We start from the raw sequence: 23,224 nt of genomic DNA, 5'->3' as shown, positions 1-23,224 counted from the left end.
AAGACTCTTTGAGCTGTGAACAAGCCAAAAAGAGGAACTCTGAAGTGGTAATGCGTCATCCCCACATAGAACCTCGGATACCTGATCTGCGCTTAATAACCACAAAGAAGTGGTGCCCTTTCAACTGAGAGGCACATCCCAGTCTCCCTTGGATAAGGAACAGGTAATGTCCCTTACACTGAGCATCCTGAACTTGAGCATTCTTATGTATCTGTTGAGATTTCTAAGGTGGAGTAAAGGCCTTTTTTCTCTGGGTTCTGTGGAACCTCCTCTATGGCCCCCTTCCTGAAAAGAGAATCCATTTCTTCCAATAGGACATTCACAGGATTTCAGCCAGGAGTACCTCTCTAGAGCCACTCTTTTGGACTCTCTTCTGGCACTGGAGTCCAAGGCACCACATGTTGCTCTTAGGAAATATCTAATATGCATACGATACTTTCAGAGTACAGTCCAGGCTGCTTCCTTCTTTAACCTGGGCAAGGCATCATCGCTTTCCACAGGGCATAATTACAGTGGAACACAGTTGCTTGAGAGTTGACCACTCAAAGGTCTAGTAAGCCACACAAATAGGCTCTTTAGGCAAAACCTTAGGTTCCTGTAAGTCAGAATGGGAAGAGTTGAGAGGTCTGGTCTTGTTGCCTCTAACTCTTTCCTATGGCACAGATCCCACCATGGAGTCTGCCAAAGGACAACACAGCAAAAATTGATACCCTTCAGCTCTCTTGGACACAGGTGAGGATGAAAAGAGATTGAGCTAGACATCCTTGGCCAGGTTAAGAAGGCCGGAGCTGGTAAGTACAGCTAGTTTATCCCTGGTCTGCATTTGTAACACATCCAACAGGGGATTTGACGTCTCCAGTACTGTAGCCTATTTGAAGCTGCAGTTTGCCATTCTCCCCAATAGTTCCTCAAAAACAGTTATTGTTCACAGAAGGTTGGACAGATGAAGCACCAATCTGATCTTCTGGTGAGGTGCCAGCTGTGCGTTCTTCCGGAGGGGACTCCTGTGGTTCCTCTGAAGGACACTCATCCCATCCTCAGACTTAGGCAGATCTTCCTGCTGATCTGAGAGGTCCCTTGACAGCTCCAAAGGTTGCACAGGTGCTGGGTTAGAAATAGGTGGCTGCAAAGGCATTTGTGCCAAGGGACAGCACTTGTCATGGTGCTGGAAAGCGTATTAGTATCTGCCTCCAGCAGGTCTTCCATGGAATGATGTATGCAGGGCCACATGGACAGATGAAGAGGACTGCATGAGATACTTCCATGACGTCTGAACCTGGGGCAAAGGAAGATGACTGGGGTCCTTGAGATCAAGTCAGGAAAACCTCCAGGTTCGATTTTATATGTTTTTATACAGGGCTCATCACCATAGTATATGAACATCTTCCAGTAGCACATTAAGCTATGTGATTACATATCTGTCACATTTGTTCTCTCATCCTCTCCCCAGGAGGAGAAGTGTGTGCAGTGACGTATCTACTTTTAGTGGTGGGGAGGGTTAAATATACCAATTGCTATGTGTTTATTTTAGAGAAGACAAGGTCAAAGAAATGTGCCTTGCACTTGGAGTGGAAAGTGGTGAGATTTGAATGGTCTGTCTCCCACACAGCTGAATGTTACTCTCATTGTTGAGAGGTCCATTGTGCCTAAGGAGTGAAATTGACTTGACTGAAAATTCTATGGGAAGGCAGGGCAGAGAAAAAATCGTTACTTATCTTTCGTAATTGTTGTTCTTCGAGATGTTTTATTCATGTCCATTACACATTAGGTGTGTGTGCACCACATGCACGGACGTCAGAAACTTTTTCCATTAGCGGCTCCCATCAGGTCGGCAGGGGAGCCTGCCAGAGCAGCGCTTCCACATCAGTGCATATATATCCCTGCTGACCCAATCCCCCTTCAGTTCCTTCTTGCCGGAGACTCCAACAGAGGGGAAGGAGGGTGGGAAGTGTAATGGACGAGTGCTTGTTAACGTCCATTCCACATTAAGTGACTCACAAGCTTACCATAGGAGGAAGGTAGGAGTCATGGAGCAACTGACTGAAGAACAGCCCTGCCAACCACTGAATCATCTCTGGCTTGCTGGTTTACTGCGTAGTGGGCTGTGAAAGTGTGCACCAATGACCGGGTGGCTGCTTTACAGATCTCCTAAATCGGGACATGTACCAGGAAAGCTGTTGAGGACACCTGTGCCCTCGTCCAATGAGCTGTGATTGCCGGGACTGGAACCTTGGCAAGCTCATAGCAAGCGCAGATGCAGTCCACAATCCATGATGAAATACGTTGCACCGAGACTGACAGCCCTTTCATTCTATTAGCTATGGCGACAAACAACTGTGTCGACTTGTGGAAAGGTTTAGTTAGATCCAATTAGAACACCGGGGCCCTTCGGACATCCACAGTGTGCAGACTACAGTGACTTGGGTCCGTGTGTGGTTTAGGAAAGAACACTGGTAAACAAATGTCCTGGCCCATATGGAATTGCAAGACTATCTTAAGGAGGAATTTTGGGTGTGGTCTGAGTTGCACCTTGTCCCTATAGAAAACTGTACAAGGAGGCTCCAAGGTTAGGGCTCGTAACTCGGACTCCCTCCTCACTGATATAAGGGCCACCAGGAATGTCACTTTCCAGGAGAGCTGCAGAAGAGAGCAAGAGGCTAGGGGCTCAAACGGGGGCCCCATAAGCTTGGAAAGGACCAGATTAAGGTTCCAGGGTGGGACCAGCGGGTGCAAGTAGGGGAACACTCTCTCCAGTCCCTTGAGGAACCGCACCACCACGGGGTTAGAGAACACAGAGCATCTGGATTCCCCCAGGTGGAACGCTGAAATGGCAGCTAGATGCACCCTGATTGAGGAAGGAGAGAGACCCTGATACCTGAGGTGCAGGAGGTATTCTAGGATGACTGGAATAGCGGCCTGGAGTGGCTGTATCTGCTTAGGCTCACACCAGCAGGAAAATCTTTTCCACTCAGCTAGGTAAGCCGCCCTAGTGGAAGGTTTCTACTGCTAAGGAGAATTTGTCATACCGGAAGAGAGCACTGGCTTTCCATAGCATTTAGCCAGAGAGCTTCCACGTCATGAGGTGCAGAGACTGCAGATCCAAATGGAGCGGGCACCCTCTGTCCTGTGTAATGAGGTCCCGGTTTAGGGGCTGGACAATCGGAGTGGCCTCTGACAGCTCTAGCAGGGTTGTAAACCAGTGCTGCCAAGGCCAAGCTGGGGTGATCAAAATTATCATCACCTGGTCCCTGCGAACTCTGAAGAGGACTCTGTGGAGTGGAGGGAAGGCGTACTTTAGACTCCCACTCCAAGGGATCGCGAAAGCGTCTGCGACCAAGCCTGGACTGTGGTTCTGGAAAAGCAAAACCGCGGACATTGGCTGTTGTCCTTGGTGGCAAAGAGGTCCATTTGGGGAAACCCCCACTTCTGGAAGACTGACTGCAAGATGCCCGATCTTATCGAGCACTCGTGCATGCAGTAAGACCTGCTGAGGCTGTCCGCTAGCTTGTTCCATTCTCCCAAGAGATATGACACTACGAGATGGATGGAGCAGGCTATACAAAAGTCTCACAGAAGAGGGGCTTCTCGGCACAAGGGAAAAGAGCAGGCTCTGTCCTGCTTGTTTATATAAAACATGGCAGTGGTGTCGTCTGTCAGAACTGTCACGCTGTGACCTTCCAGAGTAGCGTGAAAGGTTTGGCAGGCTAGACGAACCGCCCTGAGCTCCTTCACATTGATGTGCAGCAACATCTCGGCCTCGGACCACAAGCCCTGCGCCCTTAAGTCCCCTAAGTGAGCTCCCCAGCCAAGGTCTGACGCGTCTGTGACCCTCGCATACTACCGGCCGATTGAGACACCAGCGCAGGGAGTCCAACACCTGGACCAGAACCGTCACGACAAGGTCTAGGGGATCCCTGCCCAGGTGATACAATCAGGTAAGCCACGCCTGTAAAGTCCTGAGCCGCAGTCGAGCATATTTGACTACGTTGGGTGCACGCTGCCATGTGCAGTAGGAGCTGGAGGCAGCATCTGGCCGTGGTAGTGGGGAACCTGAGCATCAAGTCTATGATCCGCTGGATGGCCAGGAACCTGGATTCCGGAAGGCTGGCTTGCACCTGCACCAAGTCCAGCACTGCCCCAATGAACTCCAACCCTTGGGTTGGTATCAGGGAAGACTTGGGCAAGTTGACTAGAAGGTCCAGCTTGCAGAATGCCTCTAGGGCCACTGTCACATGGGAGCAGATCATCTTTTCGGACTGACTCAGAAGGAGCCAATCGTCTAGGTATGGGTATACTCATATTCTCCTCTTTCACAGGAAGGCTGCCACTACTGACATGCACTTCGTGAAGATGTGGGGGGCTGCCGCCAGGCCGAACAGGAGGACTGTAAACTAGTAATGGTGCTGGTTTATGGCTAATTGTAGGAACCGCTGGTGAGCAGGGTGAATAGTGATGTGAAAGTAAGCATCTTTCATATCGAGGGCAGCGAACAAACCCTCGGATCCAGGGACGAAATAATAGTGCCTAGGGAGACCATATGGAAATGGACCTTGACTAAGAACTGGTTGAGCCCGCAAAGGTCTAAAATGGGCCAAAGGCCCCCCTTTGCCTTTGGGATGAGAAAGTAGCGGGAGTAAAACCCCTTTCCCCTTAGTTTCACAGCCCCCGCCTGGAGGAACAACTGTACCTCCTACATAAGGAGTTTCTCGTGAGAAGGGTTTCTGAAGAGGTACAGGGAAGGAGGGTGGTTAGGAGGGAAGGAGGAGAACGGCAGCGTGTAACCCACTTGCACTATGTGTAAGACTCAACAGTCCGACATTATACAGGCCTGGTAGAAGTGGGACAAGCAGTCCGAGAAACGTGGGCAAGGATCTGGGAGCTGGGTTGGTACACTGTCCTCGAGAGCACCTTCAAACCCCCTGTTTGCTGCCAGGCTGCGGCTTACCCTGGCTTTGACTAGGCATGTTATTCCACCTTCGCCTGTTGTCTCTGCCCCTCCTGCGGTAAGGGTCTTGCCGAGGGCGGGGCTGGTACTGCGGTTGTTGCAATGGTTGGGGCTTGAATGGCTTCCTCTGAGTCGCCGGGGTGCACATACCTAACGACTTGAGGGTTGCCCAAGAGTCTTTAAGGCTATGCAGCCTGACATCCATCTGGTCCGAAAAGAGGCCAGACCCTTCAACGGGGAGGTCCTGGATGATGTTCTGGACCTCTGGCAGAAGGCCGAAAGCCTGAAACCACGCCGAACGCCTCATCACCACACCTGAGGTGATTGTTCTGGCTGCTGCATCTGTCGAGTCCAGAGAGGCTTGTAAAGAGGTCTTGGTGACTGCTTTTCCTCTTCTACTAGGGCCATGAACTCAGGCTGAGAGCCCTGGGGCAATGAGTCTTTAAATTTGGAAACTGCTGCCCAGGAATTACAATTGTACCTGTTTAGGATCGCCTGCAGGTTCGCTGTCCATAACTGGAGGCCCCCAAAGGAGTAGACCTTCCTGTCAAACAGGTCCAAATGTTTAGCCTCCTTTGCCTTGGGAGCTGGGGCTTGGTTCATTCATGGCTGAGACGACCAGCGAACAGGGGGTTGGATGAGAAAAAAGAAAGTTGTATCCCTTGGAAGGAGCAAAGTACTTCTTCTCCACCCCCCTTGCTGTCGGTGTGCTGGAGGCTGGGGTTTGCCAGACCATCTTGTAGTTAGACTGGATTGTCTTTATGAGCTGGAGCACAATTCTGGAGGGACCTTAAGGGCTTAGTATGTCCACCATAGAACCCTCCTGCTCCACTGTTTCCTCCATCTGTAGGCCCAAATTTTGGTCGACTCTTTGGAGCAGCTCCTGACGTGCCCTATGGTCAATCGAGGGAGGCCTTTACACCCCCGTGCCCGCCACAGCCTTGTCTGGGGACAATGAGGAGGTGAGGGCCTGCTGAGCCTCCTCTATTTGTTCTTCCTGCTCATCATCATATGTCGCGGGCACATCCGAGCTCTGCTTGGTAGACTGTCCCCAGAATGGCTTCAGGCTCAGTGCCGCTTCCACTCGCCAATGTTCCAGAGAAGTGTCTGGCGGCCTGGATACTGTAGCCTCCTTGGTCACGGAGGGGTGTCTGTGTGGGGACCAGGACCAGTGCACCAAATAGCCGGACCTCGAAGCTCTGGAGGAGGTCCCTTGCTGATGATGATAGGCCCAAAGTGTCCAAAAGGGCCATTGTCCCAGCAGTCCCCACTGGGGATGCCACACCATCTGGGGCTCCCTGCTAGCCAGTGCTCTGCGGCCATAGCTAGAGTGGCCTGAGTTGACCTCGAATTCTAAGGAGGCAGATCTTGAAGGCCAAGGTGGTGCCGTCGGAGGACTGGAGAGTGGCTTCCCCCCAATCGGGACCGGAATCAGTATCAATGCTCTCGGAACTGGGATCGCTGCCTTCTACCCAGGGCCGGGGATTGCGGCCTTATGTCCCCTTGGTGCCAGCTTAGTGGTGGTGCCGGGGAGCAGTACGCCGGGGGAGCTGATGCTGTGCGCTGGCTCGGTTCCGGTGCCATCGAGTCCCACTGAGTCAAAGGTAGCTGGGAGTCCATGGTGGCTGAGCTCATCCATGACCAGGACCAATGCCAGGAGTGGTGCCAGGGAGGTGACCTCGAGTAGCGCACCATTGCCGACTTGCCTCTGGACGGCACCTTTGGCAATGGTGCCGCAGTCTGCTCCTTACCAGGGCGGGGGCTTGGTTGACAGCTCAGTGAGGTCTTTTGCTACCTCAAAGGTGTCTAGCGTGGAGGGCTGTTTAGCATGTCCTCCAGGCCTTCTTCTGCACTCGGCCCACTTAGCCCAGGCTCAACGGGCCCTGCGGTGCCGGAGACACAAATGCCGGTGCATGTCCTGGGGCCGCATTGCCCTTTTAAGTGCTTGGTCCCTTGGGAGGTATCGCCTTCTTATGTGGGGAGCGCCCTCTATCGCCTTTCAGCTGCCCCTTCAACCGTACTGGAGAGGTGGAGCGGTGCCAGGGCTTGTCCTGTTGTTTCAGTGCCACATGCTTGCAGTGCCCCACCAGTACCGGATCACGGATTGATGCCGGGGCACTCCGCAGCAAGGACGCTGGCACCGAAGCCGGCTGGTCTGAGGCCGGAGGTTGTAGTGTATGAGCAACTGCTTGAGGTGAAAGTCTCTCTCTTTCTTCGTTCTTGGCTTAAAGGCTTTACAGATCTTGCAGCGCTTAGTCTTGCAGCGCTCAGCTTCCCCCAAACAACAGAGACACGAGTCGTGGGGATCACTGATCAGTACAGGCTTGCGGCACGTGGCACAAGCCTTACACCCTTGGGCATGCGGCATGCCCCACAGCCCAGGGCTGATGCTGGAAACAACTTCCAGACACCTAAAACAAAGGAAACTTAACTATCTATTATTAAGAAGTGCTAACTACTGATAACTGTTAACTACAGATAAATGCTAACTACTGATAACTGTTACAACTGTACTAAGGGATCACTTGCAAGCAAGAGAAGAGTTGTTCCAACGCCACCACGGATGGTAAGAAGGAACTGAAGGGAGGTCAGGCTGGCAGGTGTATATATGCACTGGCATGGAGGAACTGCTCTGGCGGGCTCCCCGGCCGACCCGACGGGAGCCGCTAAGGGAAAAAGTTTCTGACACCCGTGCACAGAGCACACGCACACCTAATGTGGAATGGATGCAGACAAGCATTCGAAGAAGAACAGGTATGATGGGCTCACAGTAGCCTGCGCTCTGAAGAGATGTGGTTTGTACTGGACTTTAAGTGCTGAATGTTTCATGCCAAGGTATTGCTATAGTACATTCAAGAGGTGGTGAAGAAATGAATAACTAAGGCTAGGTCTTCAACTTCATGGACTGCATAAAAATCACCATGATTTTACCAACAGCAGGGAGGCAGAATTGGGCACTCTCACACAGTGGTCTCATGCTCAGCGTGCCTCATGTGGGGAACAGCAGTTCAGAGCAGGACTCAATGTCTGTTTTCATTTGAGGCACGATAGCCAGTGCTGCCACCATTTGGAATATGAACAGCAGGGAGGCAGAAGCAAGGCTCACATTGCAGGTGCTCGAAGAGGCAGCAGCACTGGCTACTGGCCTGGCATAAAACCAGCCACCTAGTCCCCCACCCAAACTGCTGCTCTGAGATTTTGAAAAATTGCAGTAGTTCAGTGGATGGTGAAAGACATTTGCTGACCATGCACATTCTGCAAAATTCTGTACATTATCCATGATACAGCCATGAATTTAAAAAAAAAAAAAATTTGATTTTCTCAGCCTTACTCATGAACCTCCGCAGTGTCAAATGCTGCAGACATCCAGGAGGATGAGAAAGGATGTCTATCCTCTATTCATTGACAGCAGAAATCATCCATCAGTGTCACTAAAGCAGTTTCCATTCTGAAAGGCCTGAATCCAGATTGTGCCAGGTCAAAAATGTTAACTTCAATTAGATGAGCTTGTAGTTGGCCTTTTGATAGTTTCTGTATGAGCTTGCTCAGGAATGGGTAGGTTGCTAGAACAGTGAAAGATGATTGCTAGAACTGAAGTATCCAGGCAGGGTTGTTTCAGTGCTGGACAGACTTTTGCATATTTGAAGGAAGAAAAGATTCCTTCTATGAATGAGGCACTGGCTATTTTGTTCAGAAGTGACTCCAGCTCTTCATGACTTTCTTTCAGATGTCAGGAAGGGCATGAGTCGGATTCACAAGTCTTGGGTCAGGACTCCTTTAGGGTGCCCAAGATGGTGCCTATGAGGGGACAAAGGCAAGTTAAAGTATGCAAAATTATCCTATACTATTCTATACAAACTCACTACTAGCAAATAAGAGAGACTAGCCTAAGGACAAAGTGTCAAGTTGTGGGTGCTCTCTGCAGTGGTGGGAAAAGAATATGAGCTAGGGGTTGGAGGGTATGCCCCATGTAAAGTAGAGGAATGACATCAACGTTCACACAAGATCTCTCATGTATCATCCAACAGACACTGCTTTTTCAAGGCAGTTCCACAGCTTGTCACCAGGGACACCATATTTCACAAATAGGAATACACAGAGGCCTTCCAAAAAAAAAAAAAAAGTAAAACTTTGCCAAACTACTAAAAGCATGAAAACTGGCTGTTATTAACATACTCTATTTTGAATAATTTCTAAATTTTAATGAACACAAATATGCAAGCTCTTTTTTCAAAGGAATAAAGTATTTGTTTAAATACGCAATTACTGTGATTTTCTAGCTTGACACTTTAAAAATACATTAAAACTTTCTGACGATGAGCTCCAAGAAAAACCTGAGAAGATTTGAATTCCTCAAAATATCATCATCCTCAAGATCCCAATGTCACTTGATAATATCCAGTTAAAGAAGAAACTTTTTGAGCAAATCACAGCAGAAAGTAGATTAACAAAAAAACTACACAATAGTTCAAGCAAGTAAGAGAAGAGGGAGGAGAAATGAAAACAGACATTTAAGAGATCAAAGTGATGTATAAATGATCCCAAATTGTGTGTATTGTTTTTCAGTGTAAAACTGCTAATTATATTTATATATGGTATATATTAAAATGTTTGCTGATCAAATAAGATAGCCAAATCTTTCTTACTGTTTTTGGCAACGTTGGATCAACAGCTGTTTCACTATACCCAATTGCTGCATAGAGTTTAGCCTTTTCTTCCAGTGTCATCAATTCTTCAAGACCTGCCACATTATAAAACAATCACATTTGAAGTATGCATTTCCTAAAAAAAAAATGCAGTTGTCTTTGTACAACATTATATACCTCCAGCTACACAATACTTTTAGGCAATAGATTGCCAGAAGTCACAACCTTTGACAAAGACCTTTTACGATTTCTTCTGAACTAGTCACTAAGGCAGGGGTCGGCAACCTTTCAGAACTGGTGTGCCGAGTCTTCATTTATTCACTCTAATTTAAGGTATCGCGTGCCAGCAATACATTTTAATGTTTTTAGAAGGTCTCTTTCTCTAAATCTATAATATATAACTAAACTATTGTTGTGTGAAAAGTAAATAAGGCTTTTAAAATGTTTAAGAAGCTTCATTTAAAATTAAATTAAAATGCAGAGCCCCCCGGACCGGTGGCCAGGGCCCGGGCAGTGTGAGTGCCACTGAAAATCAGCTCGCATGCCGCCTTCAGTACACGTGCCGTAGGTTGCCTACCCCTGCACTAAGGTCTAATTCTACCCTTGACATGCAGAGCTATATGCATGTCTCTCCAATTAACAAAAGCTAATTGGACACCCTCACATACAGGAGATTAATTAGTTATTGAGCTTGAAAACGAAGTGATACACAAAAAACTAGGCTGTTGTTTCTTAAATACTTATGGTCATGAAAATGTGTAACAAAATGTTTTATAACACCACACAGAACTCTATTCCCCTTCTTGGGATCTGTAGTCCTTAGTGATCCAGGACGTAATTCAGGTAGGGTGCTCTGTTATTGTGGGTGAAAGATTATTCTGGATTTCTCAAGAATACTCTCTCTCGGAGTCAGATTCTGCAAACCTTTATAGAACTTGCTCTTGCAAGTAGTCCCAGATAAATGAAGTCCTAATCAATGCACGTTTGCAGAATCAGGCTTTAAAATATATTTCAAAGTAGGTTTGTGGACTCAGAACTAGTTCCAACCTATCCTCATATGGCAGGGAAAAAAGAATAGTGGCAACATCTGTCTATTGCGCAGAACCTATTGTAAGACATTGTGAAAACAACCTCCCTCGAGTCAAAGGAAGTACTGATGACTATAAAAATGGAAGAGTTAATCATGGAGGCAACATAGTGGCTTCATAGTTAAGGTTTCACACTGAGATTTGAAAATCATTTTCTAATGCCACTGCCCAATACTGGTTTGGATAAAGCAATCTGTCTGAAAATGTTTGACTAAAACTTGTTAGGAGAAGAATTTAGAAGCTAGAAGCTAAACTTTCATATAGTATTGAATCCAAAAATAGCTGATTTAGATTTTATAACAGATTCAATATTCTTCAGCCACGGCCTTCTCACTACAGAAAATATTTAAGAAGTCAATATTTCACATGCATAATAGATCTCTATATACTTGAATATCTGGAAGTTTTCACAAATGTTATTAATGAATTGTTATAGTTCATAATAAGATTGCCACAAGTTACTTATCAAGTTTTAAAGTGACCCAACAAGCAAAGTTTCATTACTAAGAGATTAATATTACAGTTTTAAGTGCTTTAGTGTTTAACTGCATCCCAGAATTGCCAAGAACTGGGGAAGATAGAACTGGGATAAAGTTGACTGGGAGAGAAGAATTCTGAGCTCTGATATGCAGCATCTTTGGTATCTGTCAGAACTTAAGATGCAACAGAACGGCTCCCTTTCTGAAGGCTTAGGCAGAGGAAGAGTGCCTGGAGGGAACCAGGGATTGAGAGGCTGGCTAGAAAATGAAGCCTGACAGTGCAGCTGACTGAGGAGTCAATGACTTATTAAGTTCATAGAACAGAGTGTGTGGTAGGACAGGAAACAAGGCTTCAAGTGAGGGAACAGGAATGTCTGGGTAACAGGATTGGCCAAAGAATATCTGGGAAAATCTTTGCATACCTGGCAGAGAAATTATAAGCAGACAGTGTGCAGATACTTCACCCAAAGTATTAACACACTGTATTAAAAATAGTTATTTTCTGTACAATAACTGGTGTTCTTAAGACGTATTGTCTACATACACATTCCATTATTTGTGAGCGGGTACCCAGTGCACTTGAGCTTGAGACTTCTCTAGCTAGCAGTATGTTGGTGTATCACATGTGCCCTTCACATCCAGGACATGAAGTTTGGGAGCTCCCCAACTGCACTCATTTCTTAGCCACCAACAGAACCCAATGTTTAAGATTTTGAGCAGCAGGGGTGCATGGTGGATCGTAGAACATGTATACAGACAACACATCTCAAAGAACACCAGTTCCTGTACAGGTAAGTAACAGGTTTCTTCTTCGAGTGATTGTCTGTATACATAGTCCACTGCTGGCAACCTCCAAGCAGTGACGTTGGAAGGGGTGGGTATCAGGTGTCTAGCTAAATAGCAACCATAGCACACTTCTGCCCATCTTGGTATCATCTCTTGACGTTTGTACCGTCACATAGTGCTGAGTGAACACATGGATAGATGTTATCTATTCAGACCATTTATAAAGTAAGTTCCTGAGAAAGTCCACCAAAATAGACTGAGTTCTTGTGAAATGATCCATTATTTCATCACATGGCATCTTTTCATTCAGCTGATAAAGTCTGATACACAAGGAGATCAAACTAGAATTCCTATGTGCTAAGACAGTATAATCATTGACTCTCTTTTATAAACAATAGATATTCTGAGTGCCTAGTTCTCTCAAGACAGAATTAAAGAGCTTTGTGTACCTCTAAGGCAGTGTTTCTCAAGGTTTTTGATACCAGGGACCAGCTTACTGCCTTTCTAAACTGTGTCAGGGAGATCATAGGGAACAGCACCGGTTCACAGACTGCTTCTTGAGAAACACTAATCAAAGGTCTGTAGTTTTTGTTCTCCTTAACCTGCATGTGGGCTGGCAAAACAACACTCAAGTTAATAACTAAGTGAAATTCTGAAATCACCTACGGAAGTAATTTAGGGTTGGGTTCATTGAAACTTTATCCTTATGAAAGATTGCATAGATGGCAGAACAACCTCATACTTGTATAATTCACCCTCTCCTGACAACTGTTACTGCCATCAGTAAAGCCACCTCCATAATAAGATGAATGAATGAGCAAGTGGCCATGGGCTCAACTGGTGGACCCTTAATCCTGAGAAAACTAGATTCAAATCCCAGCATAGGACTAGATCTCTGTTTGATGGAAAAATTCTACTTAAACTCTAGTCCTCTGAAAGGACCCCAGAAGGCCCTTAATCCTGTCAGCTATCGCAATAAAGAGCTCGGTCAATCTGCAGAAGGACTTGGTGCACAGCTGCCTCTCCTCATTGGTCGTGTGAAGCTTTAGACAAAACACTGGGAGGAAGATATCCTGGTTGTCATGGAAGTGTGACACTACCTTTAGCAGGAAGTCCAGATGGGGCTGCAGTTGGACCTTGTCCTTGTAAAATACCATGTATGGGGGGGCTCCGAAATGAGGGATTTGATTTCAGAGATTCATCTTCCTGGGGTAATAGCTACAAGGAATGCAACCTTCCACGACAAGTGGGAAAGGGAACAAGAAGCCATACTCTTAAAGGGTGGACCCGTGAGCCTGGAGAAGACCAGGCTGAGGTCCCATTAGGGAACTGGGTCTCAGACCAGAGGAAAGAGTCTTTCAAGGCCTTTCAGGAACCTGATCAACATCTCATGCGAGAGCACCAATTTATCCTGGCTGCGAGGATGGAAGGCTGATATGGCTGCCAGGTGCATGTTGGTTGAAGAGAAGGCGAGACCTAGTGCTTTAAGTGAAGCAGGTAATCCAGGATGGACTGCAGAGCATGCCTAACTAACATTGGCAAGATCATGCTGGGATGATCATAATGGCCCATGCCTTGTCCCCTCTTGATTGTTTTAGAGGACTTTGCTGATGAGTGGAACTTGGTCCCCTGACCAAGGCAGGAGAAAGACATCGGATAGTGAGCCTTTGCCGAGGCCTTAGAGAGAACAAAACTTATGACACTTTCTGTTCTGTCTGGTGGAGAACAGGTCCACTTGAGGGGCTCCCCACTTCTGGAAGAGCATTCTGAGAACTTCCAAGTGAAGGGACCACTCGTGGTGAGAGAAGAAGGACCTTCTGAGGCGATTCGCCAGCTTGTTCTGGGTGCCGGGGAGGTGCGAGGTTTCCAGGTGGATTACATGCTGAATGCAGAAGTCCCACAGACAGAGGACCTCCTGGTACAGAGCTGACAATCAAGCTCCCCTCTGCCTGCAGAGATAGTACATAGAGGCCATGTTGTCCATCAACACTTGCACCACCTGGTCAGACAGTTGGGGAAAGAAGACACCACAAGCCAGGCGGATGGCTTTGAGCAACCTGACGTTTATATGCAATGCAAGCTCCTTTTGAGATTATAGCCCTTGAGTCCGCAGTGTAATGCGCTCCCCAACTGAGGTCAGATGCATCCGAAATTAGGGAGACCGTGGGTCGCGGATTCATGAACTACACACCTTCCAACACCAAAATCAAGTTGAACCACAACTGCAGAGAGGTAAGTACCCGCGCGAAGGGATTGTGATGACCTTGTGTAAGTGATGTCTGGCCAGGAGTAGACTGGCACTAGCCACATCTGGAGGGGACGCAGCCTGGGTCTCACATGTCAGACAACGTACATGCATGCTGCCATATGCCCCACTAGTCTGAGGCAGACCCGGGCCGTGGTGAGTGGATGGGCAGTGACGCTGGCAATCAGATCTGACATTGCCCTGAACCTGGCCTCTGGCAGGAAAGCTCTGGCTAGCATAGACTCAAGTACTGCTCCAATAAACTCTATCCATTGGACTGGGATCAATGCTGATTTTTGTTGTTTATCAACAGACCCAGAGCTTGATAAGTGGCTTGCAACATATCTATGCTGCACTGGACCTGGACCCTGGAGCGGCCCGTGATGAGCCAGTCGTCAAGGTACAGGTACCCCAACATCTGAGGCAGGCCGCCACCACCAACCTGCATTTCATAAACACCTTTGGCACCATTGCTAGGCCAAAAGGGAGCACTGCGAATTGGCAGTGGGTGGTCCTAACTATGAAACGTAGGAACTGTCCATGCCCATGAGATAACAATATATGAAAGACTCTGCACTCTTGAGCGAGCAGATGCTCATGAGAAGGGTCCCTGAAGAGGGATGGGGGAGGAACAGAAATAAACTGGAGAGTATATTCCCCTGCTACTGTGCTTAGGACCCACTGGTGTGATGTTAGAGAGAGCCAGGCAGTGAGAAAGGAGGGCAAATGGTTGGAAAATAACAGGGGAGCAGGATCCAGGACACAGGCTGGAAGGTCACTCTCGAGAGCACCCTCAAAATGCCTGCTTGTTACCTGTTGATTACGGGTGAAGCTCGAGTGAACTAAGGGTGCCAGCTGACGGCCTAGAAGGCACTTATAGCCCTTGCCCTTTTTGTAGAAGGGCTCTGACCAAGGTTGGCTCCCGAACCTGTGGAGTGTTGCAGTTTAAACCGCTTCCTCGCTAGCCCCAATGTATATAGGCCCAGGAAGTGCAAGGTAGCCCTAGAATCTTTCATTCCACGTAATTTACTGTCTTTCTGCTCTGAAAACAGTGCCAGGCCATTGAACGGGAGGTCCTGGATGGATTGTTGACCCTTCATCGATAGGGCTGACGAATGCAACCAGGATAGCTGCCTCATAGAAATGCCCGAAGTCATGGTCCAGGCCGCAGAGTCTGCCACATCTGAGGCCACTTGGAGGGCTGCTCTCATTAAGGATAGCCAGGAATTCCTTCCTGGACTCCTCTGACAGCAAATCCATAAACTTGGACATGGACTGCCAACTATTCAAATCGTAACAGCCAAGTAAGGCATGAGGATTGGCCGCTCTCAGCGAGCGGCTAGACATAAAATAAATTTTTCTACCAAAGAGGTTGAGCCTCTTTGCCTCCTTGTTCTTAGGCATCGATCCCAGTTGGCCCAGGCTATCATGCTCATTGGCTGCCGACATAAGTGAGCTTAGGGTAGAGTGAGTATAAAGATACTCATACCCCTTTGCAAGGACAAAGTGTTTTCTTTCCAGGCATTTGGAGGTGGGGGGGACAGGGAGGAGAGTGTCTGCCATAGGGCCTTAGTAATTTTCACCATTCCCTCGCGCACCAGCAATGCCACCTTTGAGGGGGCTGCTGCACTTAGCACACTGAACGGGGAGTCTGAGGCCTCCGCCAGTTCCTCGACTTCCAGCCTCAGGTTTGAAGTATCCCTCTTCAAAAGCTCCTAATGGGCCCTTGCATCATCCTGGGGAACCGCGTGAGATGGCCTGCTATCACCTCATCGAGTGAAGATGAGTAGGATGTAGGCACAGGTGGGTCTGCCAACTCCATCACTTCTGCTAAGGGAGCCTTGGCCAAGGTTGGCTGGCCCTGGGAAGCTTGCTCTGACTCCATATCCGAGTCAGGGGTGGGCGGGAGACTGTCGCTGACAGTCTATCAGATGTCCCTGAGACTGACCTATGCCCCTGCAATGGATGAGGAAATCCCCAGGGGTTCCATAGTTGCCAGGGGGCCAGCTACTGGTCCTGGGGCCATGCTGACACTGGTAGCCCAGAGAGTAATGCCAATGCCCCAGTAGGTGGCCTTGGCCCATGGGGAGGGTCTCCTTCTTGCTGTCTGAGCCTGAGCACGGAGGGCAGGGGGAAAAGAGAGAAAGAGAAAAACTTGTCTGGGGCACCAGGATGGTACCAAGACCGCTTGGCTGTGGACCTCCATTGAGGACCTGTATGGGGGTGATGGCTCTCAGTGCCACAACCCAGGTGACCAGCGGCAACATTCAGTGGATTGGCGATGGAACCGCAGCAAGTGACACCTCATACTTAGAGAGCAATGCCACTCCATAGATCAAGAAGGGAGCAAGAAGACCGACATGTTGGAGACTGGTGACGTGCCCATGGTGAACCGTACCGATGACATGAGCTGAGAGAGCAGCTTAGGCACTCCTGGCACCAGGGCTCTGGGGACTAGTGCTGTGCCTCTGCAGGTCTGCACCAGACATTGGATCAAAGCCTAGAGCCCACGGAACGCTGCCTAGAGTTCAGGGACTGACGCTGGGAACTCTGGCAGGTAAGCTGGCCCACATCCAGGGGCTGGTGGCGCTGTCCAGGTGAGCTCTGACAGGGCACCCCCTGCAGCGAGGAACAGTGCCACACTGATAGACACCACTGGAACGATCTCACGGCAGGTTCACCCCTCAAACGGGGCACTTCAGCAGCCAGCGTGGATGGCACTGGAAGGAACAGTATATCCTTAGCAACCTGAAAGGCCTCCCGCACGGATGGGGTGGGGAGTTGGTCTAGAAGTGGCCGCGACAGATCAGCAGGAGTCAGAGCCTGGGGAGGGGAATACTTGCCCCATGCATGTCTTTGCTCTCTCCCAGCTCTCTCCTTCCTTTTACACGACATAGGACAACACCCCCTCCTAGCCTTCCTTTGCTTTTTAGCTGGTACTAGGGATGGGGATCAGTGTTGGTCGGAGACAGCGACATGCTCCATACAGAGGCCACAGTGCTTGACACAGTCTGACTCATCAGCTCCAAAGCTGGTGCAAGGGCCAACTCCACAAGGAGAGCTTGGAGATGAATGTCCTGCTCCTTTTTGTCTGCAGCCTGACGCGCTTTCAAATGCAACACTTGTTGCTCACGTGGTTTCCCTTAAACACTTCAGGCCGTTTCTATGGGGATCATTGACTGGCATGGGTTTTTTGCAATAGTCACAAGGTTTGAAGCCCGGGGACCACGTCATGCCCAATACCTAGGCTGAGTCCTGTATGGGACTAACTGTTTCTAACTTAACACTAAGGAAACTATTAACTATACAACTTTAAACAACTATATGTAACAAATTCACCACTAGACACAATAGAGACAGGAAAGCTGGTGAAACAATGAAACATTCCAGCACCGTCCCTGGCAGTAAGAAGATACTGAAGGAGGGGGGAGCTGGTAGCGCCTCTTACACCGGTGCATATGCCTGTCACTCCAGAGGGCACCAGAGCCGGTCCCCTACAGATATCACTGTGGGGAAAACTTCCAACACTGTGGTTCTGGAAGTCAAGAGATCACTGAGTAGGGTAACCAGATGTCCCAATTTTATAAGGACAGTCCTGATATTTGGAGCTTTGTCTTATCTAGGTGCTAATTACCCCCATCCTTGTCCCGATTTTTCACCCTTGCTATCTGGTCACCCAATTGTTGAGGAGGGGATAGATGGAGGCCGTTGTGTTTACAGCAGTGGGGGATTACTTAATTGTGCCCTATACATGATCCAGGGGTCCCAATATGGCCAATTAGGGGGAAGGAAATATATGGTTGCATCCATAGGGCCCCTGAAAAGGCTAGGTGCCCTGAACTTCAGCAGGGAAAGGCTGATAAGTTGATGTCAATTGCCCTGATGCTGATGGGGCAAGACAGTCTTGATAAACACCCTTGTCTCCTCAACATCACTAAGGAAAGGAGGTGCTGTCCCTGTGGGAGAGCACAAAGAGTGTGTTGATTGAGAAGTGGGTGAAACTTGAAACACCTCCTGTCTGAGGAATGGAGAATCCAGAGTGTCGGATATAGTGAGGTCTGACAGCTGTGTAAATTCCTGTGGGTGATCTCTCCTCAGTGCCCACCTTGAGCATGGTGGCTAGGTGTGATATGGAAAAAGTCAGCAGATGGCATCAGACAGCTTTTCAGAGCCATAGCTTTAGTAGAAGTTTGCAACCCTCCTGGAGTCTTTCTTGGAGCTGAGAGCTTCGGTGCCGTGCGCAGCATTGGGGTGGAGGGCTTCCCTGGAGTGGGCTGTTTTGCCACTGCCTGTGCCGACAGTGTCCTCAGTGCCAGAAATGGACCCAGAGCCACTCAGTAGGTAAAGGGCTTGCTTCAGTCATTCACAACAGGAGGTGGTGCCAGTAGCTGCTGTTTCGCCTGGGGACCGTTCTTAAACTTACTCTCAGGGGCTGAGGTAATCAGCCTAGGAGCAGCTTAGTGCCTCTTGTCAGATGCCACTAGCACCATAGCTTTAGCCGGGGATGGCATTCCTGCAGTTGGCACCGCACGAGCTGAGCAAGGGACCGCTCTCTTCTTAATGTCAGCCTGGTCAGAGGATGATCTTCCCTTACTCGGGCAAGGGGAGTAAGGGTCGGCAGATGACTTTGCTGAACGTGAGGGTCTCTCCGGTAAGAAGTAAGAACTGGGGTCCGAGGCTGGTCACAGGGACTTTTCCATGAGGAATAGTTTGAGTTTAAGGTCCCTGTCTTTCCTTGCTCTTGGCTGTAAGCCCAGACAGTGGGAACACTTCTGTGAAACATGTCCGTCTCCCAGGCAATGGATACAGTGTGTGTGGCTGTCCATTAGAGAGAAGGTGGCCCCACATGACACACACTGCTTAAACCTTGAGGATCAAGGCATAAAAGTGAGGGAATGGCTTCCCTGATGGGAATTAGGGAAAACAAAAACAACCACCAAAAAATTTTTTAAGGATGAAAAACTAAATTATGAGAGGGAAAGACAGATAAGAGATTATCTACATAGCAAAGAGGACTCTTGTAACTGTTCTATTCCAGACCACAGGTGGTAGAGAAGGAACTAAGGGCGGTCATACTGCACAGCACTATTTATACTATCCACGCACAGCGCAGGGGAGGGGAGTTGTACATGTACAGTCCGATGGACACTGCTATTGAAGATCTCCAACTCCAGATGCAAAGGCACAGCTGTACCTACAGAGGAGCACCCATCGGGACATCACTCAAAGAAGAAAAAGGGTTTTTGGCTTAGCTTCTCCCAGCCTTTGCAGGTCATCTACCAGATAACCATTTAAGTGAGCTGCACTGTAATAAAATATATAAAATGACCAGATTATGAAGGAAATTAGGGTGAACAAAAATAAAATAAATTATTTTGCAGTAACTGATGTTTTCTATCCAAGTCATCTCTCCAATTCCCCATTCTTAGTACAGCAGGCTGACACAGCAGGCTGAGGGATAAGTGGAAGGAAATTAATCTCTCTCAAGTCACCAAAAGCCTCTATTATAAGATTTCCACATAAGACGGACATTCTTCTCTCAAACAGCTACAAAAAATATTCCATGACAATTTAATATATTATACAACATATAAAATGCTAATTTTAATATAAGTTATTTAGGATATAAAGTCAAGCACTACAAAGCCAGAATAGGCCACATATAGGCTTGCTCATACAACTTCCATTCTGGTTTGCTGGCCAAGAATGGCAAAGAGGGGAGGAAAATCCCAAAGACAAAAAGGAGAGATTTATAAAAGTACAATTAGAAACCTAGAAGCTTTTCAATGTGCAATAATATCCTGTGCAATAATATCCTTGACAATAATGGTAGAAGAAAGCCTAATACAGATTTTCAGAAAAACAACAAGGAGTCCGGTGGCACCTTAAAGACTAACAGATTTATTTGGCATAAGCTTTCGTGGGTAAAAAACCTCACTTCCTCAGATGCACTTTTACCCACAAAAGCTTATGTCCAAATAAATCTATTACTCTTTAAGGTGCCACCAGATTCCTTGTTGTTTTTGTGGATACAGACTAACACAGCTACCCCCTGATACTTGACAAAGATTTTCAGGCATCTTCTAATGGGAACAACATTACAAAAAACTCAAGACTCTTTGGTACAGACCGTCCTTTCCATCAAGTCCCATTTATGGACAGAGAAAATTAATTCCACTACTAAAATAAAATGGACATACTTGCACCCTTTACTTCTTGTTTCTTCTCATCGTTTTTTTCTCCTGACCAACCCCATATCCAACTGAACCAACCACCAGAATTTTCATCATCTTGTTTTACCCCGGGTCTGTAAATCTTTAATCCAGCTTTAGTTACCTGTGATTAAAAAAACGTTCACAGTTAAAATTCTATACATGAGTTAGACAGCAATTAAAAGATATAAATACAAGTCATGCTCCAATGCCCCAGAACAACAGGGATGACTTAATGACAAAAGTGATATTTATTTATTGGCTTATACAGATGCCTCCCGACTTATGCAATGGTTCCGTTCCGGAAAGCCTTGTGTAACTCAAATTTTGCGTAAGTCGGAAACATATACCCATACATTATGCAAAAATTTCCGCAACTCAAAAATCCTGTTTCTGGTTTATGAAACTTTTTCTGTAAGTGCGAATTTGTGCAAGTCGGGTCTTGTGTAACCCGGGGAGCATCTGTATACTTGCTACAGTTTTTTGAAACACACTGTAGGCCTGATATCAAATATCTCTCTGTTTTCATACAGACAACCCACTGAAGTGAGGGATAAGTGGAAGGAAATTAATCTCTCTCAAGTCACCAAAAGCCTCTATTATAAGATTTCCACATAAGACGGACATTCTTCTCTCAAACAGCTACAAAAAATATTCCATGACAATTTAATATATTATACAATATATAAAATGCTAATTTTAATATAAGTTATTTAGGATATAAAGTCAAGCACTACAAAGCCAGAATAGGCCACATATAGGCTTGCTCATACAACTTCCATTCTGGTTTGCTGGCCATCCAAACTATGCACTAACTAAGGTACCACTTGTCTGTGTTTTTAAAGACTGTTGTCATCATATTTCATATACACTGGAAGCAAAATTAAGGCAACTGGAAAGCTAGTATCTTTTAATTTACAAGTGCTTGACTTTGCTACCTAAATAGTTTGTATTTAGTTTTGTAGCTTTTTTCCCCAAAGAGTGGACTGATTTAAATCCAGACAAATGAAATCAAATGGAAAACCTTGAATTAAATAATTAAAATGAACCAACTTTTCCATTTATAGTTCAGTTTTTTTCCTAAAGAAAGGTGCACTCTCATTGATTGATATAACTGTTAAAACACACTGATTTACAACTAAACAGACCCTTTATTCTAGATTTGGTACATCTTTTCACTACCTAGGATGGTTCACTATAACTAAGGCTCCAAGCCCGTCATCGAGATTGCAGAAGTCACAGATTCCATGATTTCTGCAGCTGCAGCAACCAGTGCAGCTGACCCCAGGTCCAGCTACTCAGGCAAATCCGGGACTAGCTACATCAGCTGCTGCTGGAGCGGCCCCTGAGCCAGCTGCTCGGACAACCCCAGGGCCAGCCACACCAGCCACTGCTGGAATGGCTGTGGGCACCTGGCCCTGAGAACCACCCGAGCAACAGCACCCTAGGATCAGTTAAGGTTTAGTCAGGAGTATTTATAGTAAAAGTAATGGACAGGTAACTGGCTGTGAATTATTTATTTATTGTCCTTGACTTATGACTTTTACTAAAAATAACCATTACTAAACCTTAGTTTTAATTATAAACGTTTATAATAAGCAATTATGTAGCTTAATATTGTCAGATTCTTAATTGTACATTTTTAGCATGTTAGAAATGGAGAATTATAAATTGCTTATTTATTAATTAACTTTGCTCATGATTTGTGTCACGTTGTTTTAGGATGGTAACTTAATTTAATTAAACACAATTTTAAACAAACTTTATTTTTATTAAACAAAACCTTAACTATTTTGGATAATAAACTTCTCTTATTGAAACATGTTTTACATTTACAACGGAATGATTTGTTAAAAAGACGGATTAACCGTAGTCAGTGAATTAAACTGATTATTTCAAATTAGTCTGGGAAAAAATGTCAAATGTGCCTAGTCGCTTAAATCTCTTGAAAATGGACAACAGTGTAATGAGAAGTAAAGATGTGGACTGAAGACTAAGTTGCTGCTTTACAAATGTTGACAACTGGTACTCAAGCCAGGAAAGCTACAGATGCTGCTTGTGCTCTAGAAGAATGCACCAGTACTCTAGATGGTGGGGTTGTGTTAGCTGGTAGCATAAACAGATGCAGGAAAAGATCCAAGAGGAGAGAAAACTGGGAGAAAATTGGATTGCCCTTAACTGTGTCAGCAGCTGCCACAAAAAGCTGTGTAGAAATCTGGAACAACTTAGTACGCACTAGGTAGAAAACTAATGCTCTTCTCACATCTACTACATAAAAAGTCTTTCTTCATGCTTAAAAAGTGGCCAAACTGACAACTTGGTTAATGTGAAAACTAGAGACTACATTTTTAAGGCACATTGGATCCAGACAGAGATAAACCTTATTTGCATTAAAAAGAAAAAAAAAAACCACACATATACACACACACTTTGTATAAAGGGGTTCTGATCCCACAGCTTTCAACTCACCAACCCTTCTGGCTGAGGTGATCACTACTAGAAATACCACCTTCACAGAAAAGTAAAGGAGGGAGCAAGTAACAAGGAGTCACATTAGAGTTGCCAGGACTAAACTAAGATTCCAAGGAAGAACATGATCCCACACTTGAGGTTATAATCTGGCCAGGCCTTTCAGGAATCGAGTAACCACGGGACTGGCAAAAAGGTACATATTATTCACCCGTACATGGAAAGCTGAGATACCAGCCAAAGACACCCTTAGATAACTAAAAATCAGATTCTGTTTTAGATCTAAAAGATAGTCCAGCACAACATTTGGGTGCTTGCTGAGGAAATACACCTTCCTACAAAACCAAATAGAGA

The 23,224-nt window shown here is 46.7% G+C and overlaps 1 protein-coding gene across 4 annotated transcripts in view; it reads right to left on the bottom strand.

The window, feature by feature from the left end:
• VPS13A (vacuolar protein sorting 13 homolog A) overlaps positions 1–23,224 on the bottom strand; it is a 339,425-nt gene that overhangs the window by 247,594 nt on the left and 68,607 nt on the right. For all 4 annotated transcript variants that reach the window (XM_032790455.2, XM_032790457.2, XM_075067294.1 and 1 more), the window contains 2 exons: positions 20,390–20,525; positions 9,592–9,686 (listed from right to left, as the gene is read on the bottom strand). In XM_032790455.2, coding sequence (XP_032646346.1) covers positions 9,592–9,686; positions 20,390–20,525 — 231 coding nt within the window. The remainder of the gene's footprint in view (positions 1–9,591; positions 9,687–20,389; positions 20,526–23,224) is intronic.

The sequence above is a fragment of the Chelonoidis abingdonii genome, chromosome 6 (assembly GCF_003597395.2).
Source record: "Chelonoidis abingdonii isolate Lonesome George chromosome 6, CheloAbing_2.0, whole genome shotgun sequence".
In the NCBI taxonomy this organism is placed as follows: Eukaryota; Metazoa; Chordata; order Testudines; family Testudinidae; genus Chelonoidis; species Chelonoidis abingdonii.
This window is presented reverse-complemented; position numbering and strand designations above follow the sequence as displayed.